Source organism: Hyperolius riggenbachi, chromosome 1 (assembly GCF_040937935.1).
Source record: "Hyperolius riggenbachi isolate aHypRig1 chromosome 1, aHypRig1.pri, whole genome shotgun sequence".
NCBI lineage: Eukaryota > Metazoa > Chordata > Amphibia > Anura > Hyperoliidae > Hyperolius > Hyperolius riggenbachi.
The window spans coordinates 517852594-517880563 of NC_090646.1; the positions used below are offsets into that span (position 1 = coordinate 517852594).

The 27970-nt window shown below is 45.6% G+C and overlaps 1 protein-coding gene across 3 annotated transcripts in view; it reads right to left on the reverse strand.

Moving 5' to 3' along the window:
- The window catches only part of CFAP251 (cilia and flagella associated protein 251), a 101640-nt gene extending 74848 nt beyond the window's left edge, over window positions 1–26792 (reverse strand). Inside the window, exons 1-7 of one of the 3 annotated variants that reach the window (XM_068244853.1) lie at window positions 26709–26792; window positions 21068–21307; window positions 18486–18620; window positions 14123–14428; window positions 12476–12616; window positions 10574–10683; window positions 8822–8930 (exon numbers count right to left, since the gene is read on the reverse strand). In XM_068244853.1, coding sequence (XP_068100954.1) covers window positions 8822–8930; window positions 10574–10683; window positions 12476–12616; window positions 14123–14428; window positions 18486–18620; window positions 21068–21301 — 1035 coding nt within the window. In that variant the 5' untranslated portion in view covers window positions 21302–21307; window positions 26709–26792. Of the gene's footprint in view, window positions 1–8821; window positions 8931–10573; window positions 10684–12475; window positions 12617–14122; window positions 14429–18485; window positions 18621–21067; window positions 21327–26677 lie in introns of all 3 variants that reach the window. The other 2 variants (XM_068244846.1, XM_068244863.1) reach the window with 2 other exon arrangements.
- Between the last annotated feature and the right edge of the window lie 1178 nt (window positions 26793–27970).

Consider the following 27970-nt stretch of genomic DNA (forward strand, 5'->3'; position numbering starts at 1 on the left):
TTTCTTCTAAGTGATACGTTCACACTCAGGAGAAAAGGTTAACTGCATATGGGCCCAGGAATCTTCAGACAATCTTGTTTGCCATTTTACTTGCATGCTCTTTACTTTTGAAGAAATAAGCCTATAAGTTGCAGGAATGGGGATTTCTGGGGTATTGCATTATGCCTAATTACTGAACAGAATTATTAAATATGAACTTTGTCATTTCAATTTGGGAAGTAACACGAGAGCCAATGATTAGTTGGAGGGCCAGGAGAGTATGTGTGGGCACAATGTCACAGCTAAATATATCCTCTCTGTTATGGGGGGGAGGGATATGGCCTTTCTTGATTTGTGGGGGGGGGGGGGGAGGATATTGCCAGCACTTATTTTCAGTTATATAGTGTTTTTTCTAACATTGCATCATTTTCTAATATGTGCAGTTTACACACTACTCGGCATTCTAAATGTTTTTACAGAGCAGGCTGTGAACTATTGACCTGTCCTCTGGCAGAGAAAAAGAAAATCCTTGGCTGACAACTCAGATAACAACCTTCAGAACTCAGAGCTCTCTGCGACTTTGCAAAAAAGCCATTGAGCTCTACCACTTTCATAGATAACAACTGGAGTTTCTTAACTCTTCCTGTACTGGAAACAACATTAGACTTATGTCTCTGCTCCTAATGTTTAATTTCTGAGCTGTACTACACATACAAATCATTATATCATAACTTTTTTTTTGCTTCAGTGTTTCTTTAAAACCACTTAAGGACCGTGCTGTTTCGCTCAGATCTGTGCTGCGTGGGCTCTCCAGCCCCGCAGCACAGATCGTGTTAAAGGCAGGGCGATCAGACTCCCCCCCCCCCCCTTTTTACCCACTAGGGGGATGACCTGCTGGGGGGGGTCTGATCGCCGCCAAGCGGGGGGGGTCCTTAAAGCCCCCCTACGCTGCGCGATTCGTCTCTCCCTCCCCTTTCCTCCCTACCTCACCCTCCCCTCCCTACCTCACCCTCCATGGGCGGCGCAGGACGGAGATTCGTCCTGCACCGCCTCTGATAGGCTTCAGCCTATCACACGCGGCGATCCCCGGCCAATTAGAGGCCCGGGATCGCCGATCTCCTTTATGGCGCTGCTGCGCAGCAGCGCCGTATTGATGTAAACAGCTGGGATTTCTTCCCCGCGTGTTTACAGTTAGCCTGCGAGCCGCGATCGGAGGCTAGCAGGCTATTTTACGGAGACACCCTCCGTGAAATGACATGGAACCGTTTCCATGTAAAACCACAAACGACCAGCCACCGCCTATCGGCGTTAGCTGGTCATTAAGTGGTTAAAATGTTGGTAAAATCCTTAAAGGTAATGGTGAATTGGAGAAATTTAAGGTTCAAAGAAACACGTAAGTAGGGCTTGTTCTCACTACAAGAGCTTTTCTAAGCTCTTTGTGATTTTAATTTCAAAGATTTTTTATTGAAAAGAAGGTGAAAGAACATCATACAGCTTTTAGGTTTTGCCCCTGGAGGGGCTAAATGCTGGAGATAACAAGATATGTTGTAAACAAAGGTATTGGTACTACATATACAATACACATATTTTATGGTTATACATAAAGAATAAGGTTACCCAGGCCGGGATAAGGGTTGCAAACAGTGTATACTTTAGATTGAGAATGCACAAGAGCGGAGACCTAATAGGGTGGAGGCGCTCATCCAGGGTTGCCATGTTTTCATAAAGGTGCCAAAGGTATCGTTAGTGATAGCTAGTAGTCGTTCGGAATTTATGATATCTAATAGGATTTTGTCTACCATTTGGATTGAAAGGGTTGGCTGCTGCCATTGGCGGGCGATATGCGATCTGGCGGCTTTGGCAATGTGCTGGGCTAGTCGGTGTGAGGGATGTTTCCATTTCGGGGGTTTATCTCCAAACAGGAGAAGGGTTGGGTCAGGGCTTAGAGATGTTTCTAGCGCAGTATTGATTATTGAGGTGATCTTGGCCCAGAAGTTCTGAACCACTGGGCAGTACCACCATGTATGCGCCATATCACCAACTCTCCCACATTTTCTGAAACAAAGGTTTGGTTTAGAGGTATCAATGTCATGTATTCTGGAGGGGGTGATATATGCTCGGTGCAAGAGTTTATAATTTGTTTCAATGTGGGAGTAATAGTTGCTTCCCTTAGATAAAGTAGTACAACAGTTTGACCATCTTTCTGGAGTGAGGGTAATTCCCAGATCCGATTCCCAGGCTATCATAGTTTTGAGTTTCGAGGGTTGTGAGGGTTGTGATAGGATGGAATATAGTAGGGATATCAGGCCTCCTTCTAAAGGTCTAAGGTCGCACCATGCCTCATATGGCGATCGTTGGGGGACAGGAGTCCCCTTTAAGCCCACAGATGTTAGGAAGTGGTAAAGCTGCATTGCAGCAAAGTACTCAGATGGGGGTGGTTCAAGTTTAGATTTAAATTGCTCCCATGTGGGAATCTTGTCGTTCGCTATAAGGTGTTTTAGGAGGGTGATTTCTTTCGCTTTCCACCATCTGAAGGCTTTGGGGTCCAGTCCTGGAAGGAACATAGGGTTGCCAAACAGCGGAAGGGATAGGGGAACCCTTGTTTGAAGTTCTTTTTTGAATCTAATAGATCGCCATATGGACAGGGAGTGAGCTGATAGGGGAGATTTTTGTTTTACTGAGGTGGGTAGAGGTGTCAGGGACCATTGTAGTGCTGGCAGGGTGAATGGATGTAAGAGATCTGTTTCGAGTTGTGCCCATAGCGGTGCGTTAAATTTTGAGTGTATTTGCGCAAGTTGTGCAATCTGGGCTGCTCTGTAATATACCACAAGCTTAGGGACACCAAGCCCACCCCTTGTCCTATTAAGGTACATTAGTGTTTGGTTTATGCGGCTTCTTTTGTTGTTATTGATGAACTTAAAGATTGCATTTTGAAGGTCTTTGAGTTTTTGTTGGGTGACTAGGAGTGGGAGGGTGCGAAATAGATATAGTAAGCGGGGGAGGAGGTTCATGCGGACTGCCTGAATTCTACCTGTCCAGGAGATAATTGGGAGGTTCCATTTTGCCAGGTCTCTAAGGAGCTGTGAGATCATAGGTTTATAGTTCAGGTCGTAAAGGTCATTTGGATTAGTGGAGATTTTAACGCCTAGATATGTAATATACTTGTGTTGGAGGGTGAGGCCCAGTGTAGATGTCAAGTGTTCAGCTTGGGCTCGTGGGAAGTTAGTGAACAGAATTTCCGTTTTGGATACGTTGAGTTGAAGACCCGAGATGTAACCATAGTTTTTTACTAAAGTCAACAGATTGGGGATTGATGTGTGTGGGGAGGTGAGTGTGAGGAGCAAGTCATCTGCAAAAAGGCTTGTTTTATATGTCTTATTTGCTATTTTTATGCCCTGTATATCAGGGGATTGTCTGATTTCTTCCGCTAGTGGCTCAATCACAAGTGCAAAGAGTGCCGGTGAGAGCGGGCATCCCTGTCTTGTGCCTCTTCTAATTGGTATGCTAGTGTCAGAGGTGGATGGTAACTTCAGCTTGGCCATGGGGGTTGAGTATAGCCCCTTAATTGCTTGCAAGAAATTTCCCCCAATACCTGCTCTCTGTAGGGATTGTAGCATGTATTCCCAGTCTATGGTGTCAAAGGCCTTCTCCATGTCAAGCGCAGCTAGTGCTACAGGTTCTTTTCGTTGTTTAGTGACATGGAGAAGGTCCACGACTTTTCTCACATTATCTGACGCTTGCCTGAGGGGAATGAACCCCACTTGGTCCTTATGAATTAGTGGGGACAAGAATTTATTTAATCTAGTGACGAGAATTGAGGTAAAAAGTTTGTAATCTAAGTTGAGAAGTGAGATGGGGCGATAATTTTTTACATCGAGGGGATCCCTATTGGGTTTAGGGATTACTGTAATCAATGACTGGAGAAATTCAAGCGGGGGAGTGTTGCCCTGGAGAATAGAATTGAAAAATTTAAGGAGGTGTGAGACAAGGTGATTTTTAAATTTCTTATAATAAATGGCCGAGAAGCCATCAGGCCCAGGGGCCTTGCCATTTTTAAGGCGCTTAATTGCATTTCTTATCTCCTCCTCATTAATAGGTTGGTTAAGTTCTTGTGCTTTTTCAGGTCTAAGGCAAGGAAGTGGTAGCTGTTGTAAATAGGCTGCTGGTGATGTATGAGGTAGGGTGGAGGGTTTTGGGGCGTAAAGGCTAGTGTAGTATTCAGCAAATTGTTGGTGGATTTTTTGGGGATCTGAAGTGGTAGCTCCTTGATTAGTTCGAATTTGGAGGACTTTATTGAGGTATTGGGTTTCTCTGAGTTTTTTGGCTAGCCAGGAATTGGGTTTATTATATTGGGCATATAGCTTAGATCTCGTCCATCTAAGCGCCTTTTCAGTTCGCGAGGATAGATTGATGTTTAGTTGGGCCAGGGTCGCTTCAATCTGTCTCTGGAGGTAAGCAGTTGGGGTACAGGCGTGGGCTATTTTTAATTTAGTGAGTTTAAATTCCAGGTTGGACTGTTGCTCAAGCTTGTGTCGTTTGTGCTGTGCTGCTAGTCTTATTAGTTGTCCTCTAATTGTTGCCTTATGTGCGAACCATACTGTTGAAGGCCTGATTGACGGTAGGTCGTTGATTTTAAAATAGTCTGATATTTTTTCTTCAATGTCTAGTTCATTTTCAGGGGAGGTTAGTAAACTTTCATTCAGTCTCCATGGGGGTCTTGTCAGGGGCATTGAGAGGGAGGTACACGCGGTCACCACCATGTCGTGGTCTGACCATGAACTTATATGTGTTCTTGAGTAAATTAAGTTAGGTATGAGGGATGAGGATATGTATATTGCATCTATACGCGAATAGGTTTTATGGGCATGTGAATAGAAAGTGTAGGATCTAGAGTGAGGGTTGTACTCTCTCCATGTGTCCACTAAATGTCGCGAAGCCATGAGAGTTTGCAGGTTTTTTGAGAGCTGGGTTTGTCTATGAGTGGACGAGGAGGTTGATCTATCTAGTGCTGGGTTAGGGGCTATGTTGAAGTCCCCAGCCCAGATAATTTGGGCTCTGGGGTATTCTTCAAGCTTGTTGAGGATTGTTTTAATGGTAGCAGCGGGCGATTCAGGAGGGGAGTAAGAATTGACTATACAGATTTCGTTGTTTTGGATAAATCCGTAAAGGATCATATAGGTCCCATCATCGTCTGTTATCGTTTTGTCTACTCTGAAGGGTAATGAGTTATGGAGGAGAGTGATTACACCTCTATGTTTAGTGGAGGCTGATGAGGCAAAGTAGCGCTGGAAATGGTTGTGAAAATATTTAGGTCGGGAAGTTTTAGTAAAATGGGTCTCTTGGAGACATATAATGTCCGGAGAGCATTTTTGGTAGTCTATGAACGCTTTTCTCCGTTTTATTGGCGAATTGAGCCCTTTGACATTGTGGGATAGTATTCTAAAGGAGGACATTGAGTTTAAGGTAGTTTAATCTTTTTGTCAGCGCCACTGTGCCTCCCCTGCCCTGGCGGAGTTGCAGAGAGGGAATTAGGACTGTATAGCTTGGAGGGTTACCATTAGGTGTAAGCATTTCGGTAATGATGCATGTAGTACCAAACATATAACAAGAACAAATGAAAAAGTTAACTAGATCAAAACATTTCGAGGACACTTGGCTCTCGAATTTAGGCAAAGCGCCTATAGGTATGGATTGCATAGACAGAGTTATTAAGGTTCTGAGTATGCATTCCATCAAGTGGGGGTCAGCACTTTGGGTATTTCAGGCTACCACTCTAATCTGTATAACATAATAGAGAGTCATTCAGGATAACTGTTAATATAACATATGGAGTGCAACGGCACCACCTAGTGGGTAAGATAACCAATTCTTAAAACAGAAGGAAACTACAAATTAGTTGCTAGGCAAGTAGCGTGAGGTATCTGCAAAGTTGTTTTGACAGTCTTGCGTAGATAAGAAAGTTAGCTAGATGATAGGGGGTACCCCCAGTTCAGGTTAGGGGACATACGTCCGGTTGTAATAATATGCAGTTGGGTGCAGTTTATTCAGACCTCCACTTTTGTTGTAGAGATAAAAAGTCTGGTTTCAGTGGGGTTTCTTCTCAAGGTCGGGCTCCTTCATTCCTTGCCAGAGCGTATGCTAAGGGATGCACTATTATTCAGGCAGAGGCTACAGGGTCCATATATGCTCTGCTGGAAACTATGCATTTGTGAAGTAAAGATATAAATATCAACCTGCATCATAAAGATATGAAAGGGGGTGCAAAACTTAACTAATAGTACGGTATGTTCCAAGTATTGCGTATTATACTCACGCCAGTATGGCGCCTGCATCAGTCAGGATGTAGCTTCCTTTGAAGTCAAGCGTCCGAAGAGGAGGCCTGTGCTGTTCGCTTTCTCGCGCTTTGGGTGGACCAGATCCGGGTAGGCCGAGGAGCGCTTTGTGGAAGAGGGTCTTGGGCAACAGGCTCAATCGGGATCCCAGCAGTCTCCAGGTGTCTGCGGCCTTCCTCCAGGTTGCGAGCGGTGTAAAGTTTATCCCTATGGGTGAAGCTAAGCGAGAAGGGAAATCCCCACCTGTATTTGATAGAGGCCTTCTGCAGTGATGTGGTGATTGGTCTAAGTGCTCTCCGCCGCTGTATGGTAGTGGGGGCTAGGTCGGCATATAGTTGGACTGAGTTGGGGACTCCCGGTAGGGTTGTGAGGTTGCGGGCTGCTTCAAGGACTATGTCCCTTACTTCCTCGTACTGAAATTTCAGGATGACATCGCGGGGAAGGTCTTTATTGCGGGGTCTAGCCATCGCTCTGTGAATCCTCACCATGCGGAAGGAAGCGGGGTCCATTTGTGGAAGGAGGGCTCCAAAAAGGTTCAAGGCGGTGGGCTTCAGGTCTTCTATGGATTCTGGGAGGCCACGGATCCTTATGTTCGCCCGCCTGCTTCTATTCTCCATGTCCTCCAGTTTTAGTTCGAGAGTTTCGATTTTAGCTGATTGGTCGTCCATGACGTTCTTATCCTCCTCGAGGGCATCAGTAATGGCGTCTGTTTGTTTCTCAAGATCTGCCACACGACCACCCAGCTCTCTGATTTGTATGGTGAAGTCTCGAACGGCCTCCTTCAGCTCCGCTCTGAAGACCCGCGTTATATCAGCAAGTAGGGTGTCCTGGGATGGGGTTTGAGCAGGACCCGAGCCGCCTGCTGCCATGTTAGCAGGGGATTGCGGGAGAGTGCCTGTCTTGGGTGAGGCTTGCTTAGGGGATGCTGGAGCTCCATCGGCCATCTTGGTTTTTGTGGCGCCCGGCGCCGCTGTCTTTGCTTTAGGTGTGGCTGCCGAGTGAGAGAGTTTTTCTTGGTCCTTCTTCGCCTTTCCTCTCCGCGACATAACAAGGGTGCTCTGCACCAGTTTTGGGGTGTCCAGTCGTCAGCTGGATGCTGCTATTAGCTGAAGAGTGGCAGCCTGAAAGCGGAGCTACAGGAACTACTTCATGCTCCGTTCGCGCCGCGCATGCGCCTCGCTCTTTGTGATTTTAAAAGCTCTTGCTAATGTTATCCTATGTGTGTTTACTCACTGGAGTAATGTGATTTTGTAAAAATCCCCCATAGCATTGCATTAGCAAGAGCTTTTCAAAATCACTAGCGTTTAAAAAGCTCTTGCAGTGTGACCAAGCCTACTGATATTATCATAATCTATTTATACTGTATGTACTTGCAGTGCAGGTCGCTTTTCCCTTAACCACTTGCCGACCGCGCACTCATAACGCGCGTCGGCAAAGTGGCAGCTGCAGGACCAGCGACGCAGTATTGCGTCGCCGGCTGCAGGCTAATTAATCAGGAAGCAGCCGCTCGCGCGAGCGGCTGCTTCCTGTCAATTCACGGTGGGGGGGGGGCTCCGTGAATAGCCTGCGGGCCGCCGATCGCGGCTCGCAGGCTAAATGTAAACACAAGCGGAAATAATCCGCTTTGTTTACATTGTACGGCGCTGCATTGCGGGGATCACCGCCATGTGACATGGGACAGCCTGTCACTGGCTGCACAGGACGGATAGCGTCCTGTGCAGCCCCGATCACCGGAGGGGTAGCAGGTAGGAGAGGGAGGGGGGAATCCTGCGGTGGAGGGGGCTTTGAGGTGCCCCCCCCCCGCAACACCCACATCATGCAGAAGCGATCAGACCCCCCAGCACATCATCCCCCTAGGGGGAAAAAAAGGGGGCGATCTGATCGCTCTGCATGCCAGCTGATCTGTGCTGGGGGCTGTAGAGCCCACCCAGCACAGATCTGAAAATACAGCGCTGGTCCTTAAGGGGGGGTAAAGGCTAGGTCCTCAAGTGGTTAATGGATAATTGCAATAGCAGTTGCCATAAAACCCAGTTCATGCACATCTTTGCTCTTCATAACACTTGCAGTTTTGTGATTGATGTGATGATTTTTTTTATGACTTAGTATTTATATAATGCCGACATCTTCTGCAGCAATGTACAGAGTATATTGTCTTGTCACTAACTGTCCCCCAAAATAGCTCACAATATAGTCCCTACCATAGTCATATGTCTATGTATGTATTGTGTAGTGCATGTATCATAGTCTAGGGACATATTAGGGGAAAGCCAATTAACCTATCTGTATGTTTTTGGGATGTGGGAGGAAACCAGAGTATCCAGAGGAAACCCACACAGACACTGGGAGAACATACCAACTCCTTGCAGTTGTTGACTGGCTGGGATGCCATACTTTTAAACAGATTATAATATGGAATAAGAACAATAATTAAAGTAAAGAAAGAAAAAAATATATTTTTCTGTGTCTTTATTATGAAATATCAAAATGGAAAAAAAAAATGGGACATTTACCTGAACTGTTCCACTTCCAACAGTAGCCAAATACTTAGCATTCTGAGACATAGCTATGGAAACTACTCCCCCTTCTGGATGACTCTGGAATATTGTATGGACAGGGATGCTGCAGGAGACAAGAGAGAAATGATTGCCAATATACTGTAATCCTCAGTCCACTGCATATCTTTAATCTATCACATCTATCACATAGATAGAAGACAAAGCTCATTAGATGGGTAGGTCTGCTTAGCAACACAAAGCCCAAAACTCACACAGCAGCTTTGTATAAATGCTGGTGGGTTGAATATGAACCTATCTTCTACTTACTTGAGGCAGTGTTCTCAAACAAACTGCACAACAGTATATGTTCTTCAAAGCTAAACCAATATAATTACTATTATTTACATAGTGCTATTTTCCGCGCAATGCTTCAAAAGTGGTCCTGAACTCTTGCACAGGACAAAAGGAAAACATAGAGAAATGCATCCTGTATGTATTTAGATAGTTTAGCTTTAGCCTTTAAAGAGACATTGAAGCAAAAAAAATAAGATGATATAATGAATTGGTTGTGTTGTACATGGATAATTACTAGAACATTAGAAGCAAAGAAAATATTCTCATAATATCACATAACTACCATGTTGGGGTCTCTAGGGCAGTGGCTCAATTCATAGAGGACTTGGAGCAACTCAGTTGGCAATGATTTACTTGCCCAGAGCACACTGCTGATCTGTTGCGGTGAAGTGGGAGCTAAACATAAATGGCAGAACTATAAAGGAAGGAAGTATAATGGAGAATAATATGGGAATAATATCATGGGGATATCTTAATGGAGGGAACTATAATTGGGGGCACTATGTGGAGAGGGCAGTATAATCAGGACCACTACAACAGGACTGTTATGAGGACGACTATGAAGGGAGCACTATGATGGGAAGCACATTATTATTGGAGGTTATACAATGGGGAAGACTATAGTGGAGGCACAAAATGGAGATGACGAGGGACACTATAATGCAGGGGTAGGGAACCTATGGCTCGGGAGCCAGATGTGACTCTTTTGATGGCTGCATCTGGCTCACAGACAAATCAGTAGGGGTTGATCCACTAAGCTACACTGCTCAAGCAGCGCAGCTTAATGTGGCAACACAAGTCAAATTTTCAGAGTAAGCAAGCTACTGCTGTAGCATGCACCACTAACTTACTCACACTCCCCCTAAAACTAACGGCTGCACTAATTGTCCCACTCTGGGTCCTGTCAGGTCCAGTGACTTTGTAGGATGAGATCCTCGCACTTTGATTGGCCCAATAGGCTGCCTGTCCCTTGTCCGGCGGATCAACTGTATACAAATCACCATAGCAACAGGGAAGTGAGCCCTCTGCTGCGCATGCACACTGTGCCAGTCTGAAACATATTGTACGGCTCTCAGGAAAGTACATTTTAAAATATGTGGCGTTTATGGCTCTCTCACCCAAAAAGGTTCCAGACCCCTGATCTAGTGTGTGTACAGCAGACCCCTCCATGGCTCTGCGAGAGATCAGCCTGGCGGATCGTTTTGCCTGAGTGCAGGCCAAGGACGTTGTTGCCCTACTTGCCCTATCCACTCTGTCGTGTTATGCGCTGTTGGCCCTCTTCCCTTGCCATAGCAACAGAATACGTTCCTAGTCTTCAGGCTAGCCACATGTCTGTACAGAACTTGTTGCCTAAGGGATGGAATTCCAATGCCTGCAGGGCACAGTCCATAGTGTACTAGGCTTAAGTCTTACCCTGAGAATGAATCCCATACAATGATAAGGCTCTCAGGTCCACAGTCGGCTGTAGCAATCCATCGCCTGTCCTCACTCACACACATGCAGGAAATGCAGCTACAATGTCCCTGCAACAGCACAGTGATATCAATAAATGATCAATAACGCTAATAAGAAAGCAAATTACATTTATAACCTAGGAGATACAACAAAAAGTTCAAAAACGGAAGCAATAAAATAAGCTGTTGCAATTCCATGCGCCTGTTTTATTCACTCCAAAGCACCGCTAGCTGCCAAAGGAAAGAGATTGTATAACAGTGAAAGTGGCCAATAGGTAATTTTGTTGTTAACGCAGTAAAATGGCTGCTGGGACTAGTAGTCCCACTCAATTGACCCCTGAGCGAATAAAAGCCAGCCCTTGCCCAGTGTTCCTCACCCGTGATAGCGGTTAGTAGCTAATGCTAGAGCTGCTGGGACTGCTAATTGTTAACGACCCTTGCTTGATCCTTGACTGCATTTTGGTTTGTTGCCTGAAGTGGCCTCTGTTTGACTGACTGCACTGCCTGCCTATTCCCTGATTAATCTGACTAGCTGATTGATATCCTGTGTATGGACCCTGGCTTGTTCCTGACCGTAAGTTAGTCTGATCCCGGAAATGACAGTTACATTGGTTCTCAGGTATTTATTGGTTCCTCGGCCTCAAATTAAATTCTATATCGTGCATGCTAAGCTCTAGGGCTCCTTTCACATGCCCTTTGGTACGTTTGCAACTGCAGAGTGCGGAAAAGCTATTTTAAACAGAAGATGAACAATTATTTCCTCAGAGAAAAAAAAGCGAATTGATTTGGGTCCGATCCAATTAACTTTCACTAAGTTTCCTCCTAGGAGATCATTTTTCATCTTCTGTTTATAATAACTTTTCAGCACTTTGCAATTGAAAAAGTACCAAACAGTAGTGAAAAAGTACTGTCAAAATGATTCTGAGGATTTTCTTGCTAGTGGCTTAAAAAACATTTTACTGATAAATGTCAAAATATCTCCTGGGAGAAAACTTAAGAGAAAAAGTGAATTGGATCAGGCCCCATTTTCACCTGTTTTCACCTAATCTGTTACATTTTTTAAGCTCCCAAAGTGCAAAAAAACAATTCAGTATAACTAAGATTAGAAAAGTAATATTGAAATGAAGTTAATTAGGAACAACTTACTTTATTTATTGTATTTATAAAGCATCAACATATTACCCAGTGCTGACTTTGATTACTTTGCTTGTGCTGAAAGGTGATTTTTATCAATAAGGATAAAAATAAGTCATTTATAGGAGGTTTTGTAAATTGACACCATTATGTGTAAATCTCTGGCTGTAACCTCCTGGGCGATAATCCCGAGCTGAGCTCGGGGTATGACGCGCAGGAGGAGTTCTCAGGCCCTGGTGGGCCGATTTGCATAATTTTTTTTTTGTTACACGCAGCTAGCACTTTGCTAGCTGCGTGTAACTTCCGATCTCCACCGCTCGCCACCGATCCGCCGCTCGCCACCGTGCTGCGCAGCCCCCCCCCCTCCCAGACCCCTTGCGCAGCCTGGTCAATCAGTGCCAGGCAGCGCTGAGGGGTGGATCGGGACTCCCTCTGACGTCACGACGTCCATGACGTCGGCGACGTCATCCCGCCCGGTCGCCATGGCGACCGGGGAAGCCCAGCAGGAAATCCCGTTCTGAACGGGATTTCCTGCTTACTCTGATCGCCGAAGGCGATCGGAGTGGGTGGGGGGATGCCGCTGCGCAGCGGCTATCATGTAGCGAGCCCAGGGCTCGCTACATGATTTAAAAAATTAAAAAATTAATTGTATCGCCCAGAGGGTTATTAACCGCTCTAGTTCATTTTTTCCTGGACTGGAGGGTAAATCATCCATACTACGTCTTACCTGTAGATGGCGCTGGCGGTTGAGCGTGAAGTCATGAATCACGGCTGTGTGAGCACATACATACACACTAACTTGATGCTCTTCATCATGAAGATTGTAAACTGGAATATTACTGTTCATGCCAAATGACCATGCCAAGTTCTGCACAAGAAACAAGTATTTTTAATCTTGAAGTATCTATGCAAAGCTGAAAGAAAATATAAGCAGAAATACAGAATACATAAAATACAATAAAGCACAATAGTTTGTGAGACATTAAAGCGAGGCAATGATAGGGATATATTGGATTATGACTATTAGATTGTGAGCTCCTCTGAGGTACAGAGGAGCTATCGGCGGCAGCATGATGAGAGGGATGCCTCAGACTTCCAGTGGCTCACTTGAGAATCGGGAGAAGTCATGACAACATGTCCACTCTTACTTGGCTTCTAAGCAATCTAAAGATTTACGAATAAAGGTTTTTTTCAGGATTTTACACTATTGTGGGTTGCTCTCTGTTTAAGGGGAAAGTGCCGGACATCACAGAGTAGTGGAATCTGTAGCAGTAGAGGCCCAAAAACAAACCATCCACAGAGTAAGACCCTGGTTATGGAGGGTCTGTGCATACGATGAGTCCCCCAATTACAGGTGTGTCAGGGGGTGCTCACAGATGAAGAGCCATAGAATCTATTAGTGCATACTGAGAACAGGCCCACAGGAGCTCTTAGACTGGACATAATAATGTTAAAAACACAATCATTGCGCTATACATCATTTAATGTTATCTGTAATTGGTAATGTAGCTAATTGGAAGTGCAGCATAGCTTTAGAGACACACCTAAATTGCTGAACTGATAGGACTGGCTCTCACCAAGCTAAGTATGCTAAGAAATAGGGATGATCAATGAGATGCAAATAATTTCGAGTTCATGCAGGATTATGTAAATTTTGTATGCAAATTTATGCAGCTTGAAAGGGGACCAATCAAGTCCCACCAACAGGGCCAGGTTTACCATAAGGCACTGTAGACTTATGCCCCGCCCATAGTGCCTCCCTCCCTCCTTCCCTATGCAGAGTCCTGAGCAGAGTGTAAATGAGATGTTACTCACCCAGCTCTCGGGATTCCACTGACGAAATCTACCTTCAGTGGGGGGCATCCCTAGCTACCTAATACCTGGGGGCACCTCTGGCTACTTAGTATTAGGTAGCCAGAGGTACACTCAGTATTAAGGGACACCTGTGGCTACCTACTCTGGGAAGGGAAGTAAGGGTGAAGTGACAGTGGGGCCAGCCAGCTCATTTGTGGTGCGGCTTGGCAGGGGTTTGTAGGTTTGTGGAGAGCGAGAGTGTAGGGTGCCAGAATATCTGTGCCTATAGGCTCCTGTGATTTAAATCTGGGCCTGCCCACCAAGATTTGAACTGATTGGTCTATTTTCAAGCTGTATAAATTTGCATACAAAATTGACATAATCCTGCATGAACTTTGAGTCCTATGCAATAAAAGCACTTTACAAAGGTTATATTGTATTGTATAACTTGGAAATATTTGCATCTCATTGATCAACCCTATTAACCAAATGCTTGATGTATTTCAGGAGTTCCTTGTGTACATTGTCATATTTGTATCTTTTGCATAACATACGTCCTTATTATCTTGGCAGCACTCACAAGAGGCTTATCTGTTGGAGGTATGTTCTCATCTTCAAATACAGTCCTAGGGGTTGCAGTGTATATCTGTGAGTCGCCCTCTACTGGACTTTTGCTGGTGAGTGCTTTAGCCTCTAAATCTTCATTCTCCTTTAGAAGTTCTGGAAGTGGATCATCCGTGCTTACAGTCACTGGTCTTTCACTGTCAATGGCTCTGGCATTCACTGCTTCCTCCTGAACACTGCTATCATCTAACTCCAGTGGAGGACCTGTATCCACCAGATCATCTGTGTCTTTTTCTAAAGCATCTTCATTTGCAGCATCCTCCTAGAAATGGTTACAAACACAATGGTTCAGCTACAAAAAAAACAAAAACCTCTATTATCACAGCATTTCGAAGTGGCAAAGCATTGATCACAAGTTTTTCACCAACTCTGTGAAGGTGAAAGTTATGCTTATTTGGCTGCAAAAGTAGTTCACCAGATAAAAAAAATGTTTTCTCCTTTTTTAGGTTGGTTTTAAACCAATCAGCACTGTCTACACCCAACTCACATTCACTACCCTACCTTATATTTCCACACCCTACATAGCAACCAACCAACCATAAACAACACACCCTTAAGGTGGCAATCAGGCGACTTGGTGGACGATCGACCATCGGATTTGATTATTATAATCAAATCGGATGAAAATCGGTGCCGCCAAGTGCATGCCCGATAAAGGATGAGACTGATTTTGGGCAAAAATTGGTTGCATGAATCAGATGGACATGCTGCAAGATGTAGAGCAGACTTCTTCGATTGAGTGCGAGGCGGTAACAGAGAGGGGGTTTCCCCGGCGGTAACGGGGAAACCCCCGACCCCTGTCCTCCCTAATGTTCCATATATGCGCCCCAAGTGGTTGCCGGAGTAATCGCATACATCACATACGTGCCCAGGTGTATGCCAGCAACCACGTGGGGCACATGTCATTTTGTACCATTAGGGTGCCCATTAATGGTACAATATTTTCCCCAAATGAGATCATTAGATCAGATTTGTGAGATCCTAAGAAATCGGAATGTAATTATGAATTGTGGGTCGATTAGAGCACTAGGGGTTTGATGCACTATCTGCTGCTAAAGTCGCCGTGCGCAAGAACGCATGGCAATATTACCGGAACTAATGCTGCAAAAACACCGTATTTTAACTCCTTAATGCCACACACATTACCGGATTAACGTGCGTGTTGCTATCCAGATAGTGCATCAGTCTGTCACGATTGTGGAACTTTCCCCGTGATCAGCGCACAACGCGTGCGCTGACACGGCGGAGATCCTCCACAAGCGTATAATTTGCAGGAACCCAGCAAAAGGTGCTACGCACCCGTAGAGGGAAAATTCCTGTCGGCAGATGGCGCTGGGGAGTGCAGAGGAACCAATCCTCTGTACCTCCACAAGTGCCAGACAGGAATTGTACGAAGCGCAAAACGCAATCGCAAGAGAGGCGATTGCGAATGAGATTGAGCAAAAGGGATAGGTTGTATGTGTGTGCGCCAATCCAGTCGCCACTCCGCGACCGCGCACACACAACAGCAGATACGAAATTGGAACGCGATCGCGAGAGGTGCGATCGCGAGACGTGACACAAGGCAGAACAGAATAGAATACGAGGGTAGCAAAGGCACAGCAAATACAATAAGGAGATACGGAAAATAACAACCGCTAGCTAACCGCGAACACCGCACTCATTCGCAACAGTGCACGCGGTTATGCGCGATCTCCACGTGATAAGCACAATAGAGACAAGCACGCCTAACTAACCATAAACAGACAAACATGAAACAGGGGACGCGAGCGCTTGCTTAACGGTTACCTCACCGAGCCTGTAGCAAGCGCAGCGGACAAGACAGACACACGAAAAACAAGAACTAGGCAGGAAGGATCCACCGCTCTTCCGCCAGAGCAAGTGTGATCCAAGCAGGAACACAGATCAGAAAGATCCACAGCCGCTAACGCTAGCGGCTAGTGCGATCTCAGCAAGACAGAACGATTCGCTATCAACCGCCGTTGGTGACAGCGCAATCGCGACCGACAAGACAGAACAGAAGGATCCCCAGCGCTCGCACAAAGTAGCTAGCGCGATCCCAGGAAACAGAACAGAAGGATCCCCAGCGCTAGCACAAAGTAGCTAGCGCGATCCCAGGAAACAGAACAGAAGGATCCCCAGCGCTAGCACAAAGTAGCTAGCGCGATCCCAGGAAACAGAACAGAAGAGATAGCTGACAGCAACCGCTGCACCAGTTATACTCCAAGAACATAGATCAGAACCATTTCCTGTCAACCACCATAGGGACAGGACAATGGCAAACAGGCAAGACAAGACAGAACAGGCAATACAGATAATACAACCTGACTGGGCTAGAAGGGGAGCCTAAAGCAACCCCCAGGAATTAAGTATACTAGATAGCAATGGCTGACACTCCAGCAGTGTCCATCAGGAACTGAGCATGGAAGGGAAATGACCAGCAAAGCATTGTGGGAAAGACATAGTACTTATAGTACACGCCTCCAATGAATGTGGCCAGGCAATTTGCATGACAACGTATGCAAATTTCTCTGCAAGCACAAGCTGCAAAACTGACAGAAACTCTTCTTTCCAGAGTCCTGCAGCATGCAAACTTACACAATGGTCAAAGGGCTGCCTGTCTGCACAGGCAGCTGAGCAAATCATCACACAGTCCCTTTCTCTCTATGATCCTAAAATCCAACATTTTAATTGGCAAAATTCTGTATTCCTACCAACCATAGAATCTTTTCATGTAGATTTTCTCCACATACTGCATAGTTTTCTGTACAACTGGATTGCAAAAACCTGATCAAATGATTGCTTTTGAGGAAAATATTATACTATTAATGGGCACATTAAGAGTTAACATGCTCAACTGGCCTGCCTGCAATCCATACCTTTTACCCAATGGAAACATTTTGCTCATTGTTACATAGTTACATAGTTATTTTGGTTGAAAAAAGACATACGTCCATCGAGTTCAACCAGTATTGTAAAATGAAAAATACAACAAAGGAGACCCAAAGTGTTAAACAGAGAAAAGTCAGTATCAGGAGAGAATAAGACCACATTACACTTAAAGTGAACCTTACTTCTGGTTAAATACTTACTTATGTAGAGGAAAGGCTCTGGATACCAAAGAGCCTTCCCTGTCCTCCATCCAGCATGTCATTCCACCGCTGCTCCCCGTTAAAGCTATTTCACCTGCTAGGTCAAGTACCTCCTCGACACTCCTGGAGCAGGCTTCAGAATCACTTCCAAAGATGAGCACATCTGCACTGCACTCTCATAAGGCTGGGCTCGTGCCTGTGAAGTTCCAGTCTTTGGAAGCACTTGGAGATGCAAGTACTTCCAAAGGCTGCCCACATTGAGGATTTCAAATTCTAAATGACCATATACAGTATAATCTCATTATAGTAAACTCTGATTTAGTAAAACTTTGGGTATAGTAAACTAAATGTCCAGGTCCCGGCCAAGCTCCATTATAAGTCTATGAGAGTAACACCTGCTGTAATAGAACTTCTGTTATAGGAAGCCTGTTTTTGTCCCCTGAGGCCTCTGATATTCTGTTTCCGGCTATAGTGGAAGGTGGACAGGCGCATGCTTTATACGTCAGTCAGAGCAGCGTGAGCTGTGGTCGGTGGTTGGGCTGGCAGCCACTAGTAGTCTGCTCTGTACCTGCACACTACTCTGGGCCTGCATGGATAACCTCAAAAGCACCAGCCAGTGAGATCTATGCTTCCTGTGTAAACTGATGCAGGATTACTGAGGGAATTGCCTGTCATCTGTGACTTACTTGTGCATGGCTGCAACACTACAGTATCATCTAAGCTGCATTGAAATGTGGACAGAAGAGAACCCTATCAGTACTGTACCCGCATTAACTAGTGAGAAGTATGCTTCCTGTGCAAACTGTGAGATTTATTATATGCAAATCCCTACATTTTGAGCACAGTGCATTTTAAACTAGCTTAGATTCTGTCTGTGCTCGCTTACTGAAGCATTGAAAAGAAAAAAATGACTCCAATTATTTAATTATTAAGATACATTACTGTGGTATACTCTGTGCTTCAGTATGACAATTTTTGATAGAGTAAACGTCCGATATAGTAAACTACTTTGCCCAATCCCATGGTGTTTACTATACAGAGATTCTACTGCATCTCAGAAAAAAAAAACTATTCTCAGTTTCAGCACTTGCTGTGTTGTTTTTGTACTGTTTTCAATCCACCACAGGGTTTATTTTATATCGCTTCACATTTTTGGGGAAATGGGTTTATATTTTCTATAGCTCTGTGCTATTATTTGGCATCAATGGTTGTGTAATGAAGCCTTACCTGTACATCTGCAGGATCGTGTTGCTGTACCTTTGTATCATGGCTCGGTTCTGAAAAACTGCCATCATTTTCCAGTTCCTCTGTTTTTACATCTTGGGTCGAATTTCCCATACTGTTCCTTGGACTATTTGATTCCTAATTTCAAATAAATAAGTAGGTCATTAATATTTGAACATATTACAGGATGCAATGTCAAATGAGTACAGAGGTTCACATGCAACTAACTGTTGGTCCTGAGTTTTCTCCTTGGAGATAATGTTTCATCTTCTCTTCAAAATAATTTTTCAGCATTTTACAATTGAAAAAGTACCCAAATGTTGGTGAAAACGTACTATCAAAATTATTTTGAGGATGTTCTTGCTTACTGGTGGATTAAAATGCATTTTAGGCCTCTTGCACACTGCATGCGATTCCGATTCAGATTCCGCTTTTTAATCAGTTTTTACATCCGATTCAGATTCCGATTTAAAGTGTGCAGGGAGCAAACTGAAAATCTGAATCTGAATCGGATGTAAAAACTGATTAAAAAGCGGAATCTGAATCTGAATTGCTTGCAGTGTGCAAGAGGCCTAATAACAAGGTGTGAAAATGTTACCTAGGTGAAAAGTCAGGAGAAAAAGTGAATTACATATGGGCCATAGTGATACTACCATAGCTGATATGCTGATTATCTGTCTCTGATCTTTTTAAAGAGAATCTGAAGCGAGGATAGAGTCTATTTTTTAACTTGTATTACTGTTAATGACCATAACAGCTGCTAAACCGCCGCTATCCCGCGGCAAAACGAGGGGTCTATACCCCCCAAATCCCCTCTGCTAGGTTCCGTGAGCGCTTCCTGAATGAGGCAAAGCTAATGGCTGTAGCTCTGCCTCTCAGCGCGTCAATCCCGGCTGATCGCCCCCTCTCCCCGCCCCTCTCAATCTGCCTTCTCAGAGAGGGGCGGGGGAGAGGCAGAGATCCGCACGGTGATTGACACACATGGAGGGCAGAGCTGCAGCTCATAGCTCTGCCTCCAGGAGCAGCAAAATCCACGACCAAGAAAGTCACAGATTTTGCAGGGGGATTTGGGGGGTATAAACCCCTCGTTTTGTCGCGGGATAGCGGCGGTTTAGCAGCTGTTAAAGTCATTGACAGGAATACAAGTTAAAAAATAGAATTTATCCTCGCTTCAGAGTCTCTTTAAATCTCTGACCCATCCAGAATGAGTGAGGGCTGGTTCAAAGTAACTGCTTTTTTAAAGGGCACCCGAGGTGAAAATAAAAGAATTAAATAAACAATTGTATCTATCCTCCTCCTAAAAAAAATACTTTTTAAGATATTTCGCAGCTTTATTTTATATTTAAATCTACTTTTTAGGTTTTTTCTGTTTTATTGTTTTTGCTCAATGACACATTCATTGAAGTATGCCAGAGCTAAAATCTATGAACTATTGATCCTTTTTATCTCTTTCTTGCTCTTAGAAGCCATTTTCTGCTAGGAAATTTCTTATCAGTGAGTGTCACGCTGTAGTCTGACCCAGTCATACAGGAACTGCCACTTACATACCTGATGTTTAACTCTTTCAGGCAGACAAAGAAAAAAGGAACACAGCATAGTTATTTGTGTGCTAGGTACTGTACATACACACGTCTATCTCATCATGTCACCTCGGATATACTTTAACCGCCCACAATTTGAAAAGCTCTGGAAAATGTAATGTTATGTGTTCTCACTTGGGATATGTGATTTAAAAAATAAATAAATAATCACACATAGCATTACATTAGCAATCGTTAGTCAACTCACTGGTGCTTAGAAGAGTATTTGTAGTGTGAACCAGCCCCGAGTGCAGGTCAAGTGTTCTTACTCCACTGGCTGCCTGCTTGTTCCATATGAAGCTTCTAGTGTCACCTTTGTTCCTATGCTGTGTAGCAATGTGTAAATTACAAGGACAGTTGAATGGCTTTTCACCTAAAGATCCTCTTTAAAACTCCACTCCAAACATTTTCCTTGATCTGTATGAGCGTCAATTGCAGAGCTGGTTTTTTTTTTCCATTCTCTAACTCCCCCGATGAACTGGCTTAAAACAATCAAGTCTATATTACCTGGTCAGGGGCCCAGAATATTTCCTGCACCACAGACTGCTGCTGCTATAGGCTGCATCCTTCTTAGAGAGAATCAGTCTGAACAATGCTTCTGGTCACATAATCAATATTTAAACCACATGTGTCAACTCCAGGCCTGGAGGTCCGAATCCATGCCATTGTTTAGGATGGACTGAAAAAGAGAGAAATGTGTTCTACCTGATGGACCACACTTTACTTGATTTAGACCCATCAATTAATTTGAGATGTGTCAAAAATGTGTGAGGACCTCGGCCCGCATAGGACCGGTTTGACATCCCTGATTTGAACCCAAGATTTAAAGATGCAGAAACCTTATATCACAGCAAAAAACTGCAAAAAACAACATTTGAGCACTATAAGTACTAAACTGTTCAATTACATACTTAGATCTGTGGCTGATGATGGGCTTTAAGTACCATCTGTAATGTACAGATGTGCTCCAAGCATACTGCCCCCCCCCCCCCCCCCCATCCTTACATGAAATATATCTTCATCTGTAGGACTACGAGGACTTGTCTCATACGTCAATTGATGTGATGCTTTCTCTTTTGCATCTTCACTTGTGGTTTCTATGACTTCTTCCTGAACCATTGCATACTCCTCATAAGTGTCACCATTGGCTGCTTCGTCGGGATCTTCCATGGGGACCTCCTGATCAGCAGCTTCATCATGCAATGTGTCTTCTTTACGCTCAGTATTGACTCCAGACATTTTACACTACAGGGAAGAATATTAGCTAAATAATTATAAATACAGTATACCATTTACACAGTAGCAATAGGGGATACAGAGTCTACAACCACACCTGTGCTGTTAATAATCACTTTTATAGATACTTTGAATAGTAGTTATCTATAGTAGATTGAATAGTAGTAAAAGTAGTAAGTAGTTATCTAAGACTGTTCCCCATGCCCTTCATGCACCCCTGACACTGTGGTTGTCCTTGGCAGGCTTTGGTGCGCCGTTTCAATGTCATGTATAGAATGCTTGGGAGCCCAATGTAAAACTTGCATGGGGCCCATAGCCACTTACACCACTGCATTTACAGATTCATATATTTTAGTTTGTTAGTACCCACATCCCACTATAAGCCCAGGACTTTCTCATAACATTAATATAAAGAACATCACTGTGAGAAATATGGAAGCTATGTTTTGTTACATTTTTAGTATTAAGAACGATTACAAAGAAAAGGCAATTTTGCCTGACTCCTTTATGCTAATATTTTTGGTGCTCCAGTTACTTTTTATGTTTATTGTTTTGTATTATCGGAATATACACTTTTGTATTGTATCAAAGGATATCCGAGGCAGAATTAAACAGTTTGCTTTTACTAACATGGGGCTTCTTCCATCCCCCCCCTCCCACAGTCTTGTAGGTCCCTTGCTGTTCGTTGATCCACTGTCAGGCCCGGTAAAGTCCCTGACTCAGGTGAGTGGCACACTACTGCGCATTCGCTGTGCCGGTGGCACACCCCCTTGGTCGGGCTTGCTCGTCTGTTGTGCAGGGCCTCTGCCTTTTAAATACTTACTGAGTCAGTGAACCAGAAATGACGTGTGCTGCAGTGCCAAGAAAGTGACCATATTGTCCCTTGAGCCCTCTCACTGGTCCTTTCATTGCTGCTGTACCTCGACCTCACTCCACCTGCATGCTTACAACAGAGTCTTATTCGCCACTGAAAGTCAGCATTTTCTTTAAAGAAAAATGAACGTCATATCAGCTGTTTGTTCACTTCATGTTCCTTAAAAACTGGGACCTGCATGCACACCTGGCAGGGTTGCCAACCTGTTTTCCAATTTTTCACGGATAAAAGGCCAATAAAATGAGTACACCCAAAATTTTTAAGGGACAGGGGATGGAGCCATATTTTTAACCCTTATTTTCCATCTAAATTAAAGGTCGCAGCAGGAATGTTCACACTGGTAGTTGCTTGCAAGCTTTCAATAGAGAGTGGGTAACCCAAAATCTGATGGGGGGGGGGGGGGGGGGAAGAGAGAGAGAGAGTGTGTGTTTCTTTTTAAATGGGCCCTGCTGACTTTGCTTCACAGATTGAAGATTTCAAATGGTCAGAGACAGAACAGAACTTCTCTGGGGAAGAATATGTATGGATATGCTAGAACCTTGCTGAATTTGCTGAATAGGTTTAGTACCCCATCCCTCGGAGGAGAGCAGCCAGGAGTAAGAATGCATGAAAAGCTCACCCACTACAGTATATGTGCAGAGTCCAGCTTAAGGAAGTGCTGCTGTTTGAGGAGGGGAGGGAGCGAGTTTTGGCCAGTGAGCAAGAGAATGCCCAGCTTAATCTACTGCAACAAGTGAAGGAGCTCTCTCTACTCTCAGCTGGCCGGTGTAGTGAAATTTTTTGCAACCGGTTGCACTTATTTATAGGTATAGCTATCAGAAAGTGCAACCTAACCATTGACTTCAACCTATCTGTATCAGAAGGTGCAACCCAACCAAACCCTACTCTCACACAGAACCCTCCCCTCTTGCTCAACTAATAACGCCCCCTGGAGTGAACAATCCCCCCTCTTGCTCAACTAATAACACCCCCTGGAGGGAACAATCCCCCCTCTTGCTCAACTAATAACACCCCCTGGAGGGAACAATCTCCCCTCTTGCTCAACTAATAACCCTCCCCTGGAGGGAACAATCCTCCCTCTTGCTCAGCTAATAACCCCCCGGGAGGGAACAATCCCCCCTCTCGCTCAACTAATAACCCCCCCCCCAAGGAGGGAACAATCCCCCCTCTTGCTCAACTAATAACACCCCCTGGAGGGAACAATCCCCCCTCTTGCTCAACTAATAACACCCCCTGGAGGGAACAATCCCCCTTCTTGCTCAACTAATAACCCCCCCCAGGGAACAATCCCCCCTCCCCCCCCCCGGGAACAATCCCCCTTGTAGCTCAATGGGTTCCGTGGTTGCAAAACACTACAAGCGTGTTAAAGGGAACCAGAGACAAACCTATGTTGAAAATGTAAAAAAGATGTTATACATACCTGGGGCTTCCTCCAGCCCCATAAGCTTGGATCGCTCCTACGCCGCCATCCTCCGCTGCCTCTATCGCCGGTACCGGGTCCCATCACTTCCGCCAGACGCGGCCAGTCTTCCGCATACACAGGGGCTCCCTCCAGCTCTGTATGCATGCACCTGCGCAGTACGGAGGGAGCGCACTGCGCTTGCGTCGACTGGCCGAAATGACGGGACCCGGTACCGGCGGACAGAGGCAGCGGAGAAAGGCGGCATGGGAGTGATCCAGGCTGATGGGGCTGGAGGAAGCCCCAGGTATGTATACATGTTATTTTTTAATCTCTGGTTCTCTTTAACAGAGAGAAGCCACGCCTACGTAGTTATACACTGTCCTCTATCCCCAACCTGTGGTCCGCGGCCCACTGGTGGTCCGCAGGACGCTTTCAGTTGGGCCGCGGGACTGTCCTCTTGCCCCCGCCCCGCCCCCTCTGCAGCCGCCGCTGCTGTTATCTCTGGCGGCCGCTTGGTATCTTACATTCCCCTTCTCTCCCTCTTGTCAGCGTGTGAGTCACAGCAGCGCGCCCTGCAGCTGCTGTGACAGAGAGGGAGAAAGCAGGAGAGAAAGAGCGGCTTCCTGTAGCGGCGCGCCGTTACTATGGGAGCCGCTCTCTCTTTCCTGCTTCCTCCCTTTCCATCACAGCAGCAGCGGGGCGCGCTCCGGCGAGAGAGAGAGGGCAATGTAAGACACCGCCGGTGCTCCAACACTTTATCCTACACGTCGAACTAACCTACATCCCATAGACTTTTACTATCCCTTCCCCTCCCCCAACCCTAACCCTAATCCTCCTGGTATACGTTTGACAGTGGATGTAGGCAAATTCGACGTGTAGGTTATCACGTCGGAACACCGGCCAAGGTAACTGCAGCAGCGGCGGCCGCGGGGGGGGGGGGGGGGGGCGGGGGGGGGTTAAGGGAGTGGGGGCTGCTATACTTGGGCACTATACTGGGGCTCTTATACTGGGGCACTATACTAGCTATACTTGGGTACTATACTGGGGCGGTTTACTGGGCACTATACTGGCTGTACTGGGGCACTACTAGCTATATTGGGGCACTATACTGGCTATACTGGGCACTATACTGGCTGTACTGGGGCACTACTAGCTGTACTGGGGCACTACTAGCTGTACTGGGGCACTATACTGGCTATACTGGGCACTATACTGGCTGTACTTGGGCACTATACTAGCTATACTGGGGCACTATACTGGCTGTACTGGGGCACTACAAGCTATACTGGGGCGCTATACTGGGGCACTATACTGGCTGTACTGGGGCACTACTAGCTATACTGGGGCACTATACTTGCTATACTGGGGCACTATACTGGCTATACTGGGCACTATACTGGCTGTACTGGGGCACTACTAGCTATACTGGGGCACTATACTAGCTATACTGGGCACTATTCTAGCTGTACTGGGGCACTACTAGCTATACTTATACTAGCTATACTGGGGCACTATACTAGCTAAACTGGGCACTATACTAGCTATACTGAGGCACTATACTAGCTATACTGGGGCATAATAACTATACTGGGGCACTATACTACCTATACTGGGGCATACTAGCTATACTGGGCACTTTACTAGCTATACTGGGGCACTACCTACCAACACTGGGCCCCGCCCCCTCTGCAGCCGCCGCTGCTGTTATCTCTGGCGGCCGCTTGGTATCTTACATTCCCCTTCTCTCCCTCTTGTCAGCGTGTGAGTCACAGCAGCGCGCCCAGCAGCTGCTGTGACAGAGAGGGAGAAAGCAGGAGAGAAAGAGCGGCTTCCTGTAGCGGCGCGCCGTTACTATGGGAACCGCTCTCTCTTTCCTGCTTCCTCCCTTTCCATCACAGCAGCAGCGGGGCGCGCTCCGTCGAGAGAGAGAGGGGAATGTAAGACACCGCCGGCCAAGGTAACTGCAGCAGCGACGGCCGCGCGGGGGGGGGGGGGAGTGGGGGCTGCTATACTTGGGCACTATACTGGGGCTCTTATACTGGGGCACTATACTAGCTATACTTGGGTACTATACTGGGACGCTATACTGGGCACTATACTGGCTGTACTGGGGCACTACTAGCTATATTGGGGCACTATACTGGCTATACTGGGCACTATACTGGCTGTACTGGGGCACTACTAGCTGTACTGGGGCACTACTAGCTATACTGGGGCACTATACTAGCTATACTGGGGCACTATACTGGCTGTACTGGGGCACTACTAGCTATACTGGGGCACTATACTGGCTATACTGGGGCACTATACTGGGCACTATACTGGCTGTACTGGGGCACTACTAGCTATACTGGGGCACTATACTAGCTATACTGGGCACTATACTAGCTGTACTGGGGCACTACTAGCTATACTTATACTAGCTATACTGGGGCACTATACTAGCTAAACTGGGCACTATACTAGCTATACTGGGGCATAATAACTATACTGGGGCACTATACTACCTATACTGGGGCATACTAGCTATACTGGGCACTTTACTAGCTATACTGGGGCACTACCTACCAACACTGGGCACTATACTAGCTATACTGGGGCACTACCTACCTATACTGGGCACTATATTAGCTTTACTGGGCACTATACTAGCTATACTGGGGTAACTGTACTAGCCATACTGGGGCAACTAAACTCCCTATACTGGGGCAACTATGCTAGCTATGCCCCCCCCCCGGTAACCCGCTGTGCACGACGCTGTCCACTAGGACGCTACACCCCCCGCGGGCTCCGGAGAAAAATTTGGTCAGAAAGTGGTCCCCGGGCCGGAAAAGTTTGGGGACCACTGCTCTATGGCAAGTTGCAAAATATAATGGGTTGCAAAATCTTTCATTACACCCTCGTCTGGGCGGTAATATATCTTCAGCACCAACACGTCTTCCTGCAGTCCAGCCATCTGTGTGTGATGTATGGTCAGAACGCCTATTGCATAGCTGGGGAATGCACACGTGCCGCACAGTGAGAGCCCGGGCATTGCAATATTCTAGCATGCATGTATCTATTTATTATTCTTACTATATATGCTACTACGATAAATTCTTACTGTAGTCCGTGTATCCGCACAGCAGCCTCACCTCTCGCTGCTTAGCAACGTCCTAGTAAACCATGCTGCGTTCCTATGGTGACTCCGGGTCGCAAATCGGAAACGCGATTTACGTCTTGCAGAATGCTGGGAGACAAGATCCGTTGTTATAGAAACGTTGACGCTCTTGTTCGTCCTTGTGGAAAGCTGCTCATGAGTAGCATCCGTTTCAGTCAGCACACCGTTCTGAGTGCTTGAAATCCTGTATTCTCACCGCCAGCATTCTAGCTCCTAATGCCAACCATAATTGCTAACGCACAAGAGTCGTGACTTATAACAACACTGTAGGGAAAATGACGTGATATTTTTTAACAACGTTAATCTATAGATTATATAATTAGTCTTTGCCCATTGTAAAATATTTCCTCTCCTTATTTATGGCCTGACATTTATCACAGGTGGTGGCTAGGCATGAACTCCACACTCCATGTGCATTCTCTGATATTAAAAACGGAACTCTTAAAACAGGAATACAATCCTCCCCTATGCACATTACTGAACCAGACCTCCCAACTTTTTGAGATGAGAAAGAGGGACACTTAAGCCACACCCCTGATCACGCCCCGTCACAACCCTAGTCACGCATACCATAAAGATTTCATCAGAAAAATATGTTGTTTTATAATTCAAACCACACTGGTCCTTTCTATCCTGGGTCATTTTTCTTCATATTAACATTTTAAAATTAGTAATATATCAATTTAAAGGATGAGAATAAAGTTTAGAGTCAATCAAACACATTTTTTTGGTAGATAAATATATATATTTAGATAGAAAGAGGTCCAAAGTCCTGAAAGAGGGACAAATGAGGAGGAAAGAGGGACAGGGGGACAGGGCTCCCAAAGGAGGGACAGTTGGGATCTATGCTGAACTGTAACACCACCATCTAAAGATGTCGCCACCAGGCATGAGCTTCGCAGTTCAGATTCCATGTTCAGAATGACTGAGATTTAGCCTTTAGGCTGGTTTCACAGTGGGACGTTACAGGCGCAAGTTAGAGCAGCCTGTAAGGCACCCCAACGCACAGCAATGAAAAATCAATGGGCTGTTCACAGTGCCCACGTTGCGTTACATTGTAACGCAGCACGTCCTGATAACGTACTGCATGCAGTACCTTACACGTTAGACTGTTTGCACATGCTCAGTACGGGTGGGTTTTTTTAATTTGGGGGCGGAGAGGAGGCGGGGAGAGGTCGCTACGTAGCCAGGCACATGGCTACTTAATATTCACTGCACTTGCAGTGTTTTCTTCTT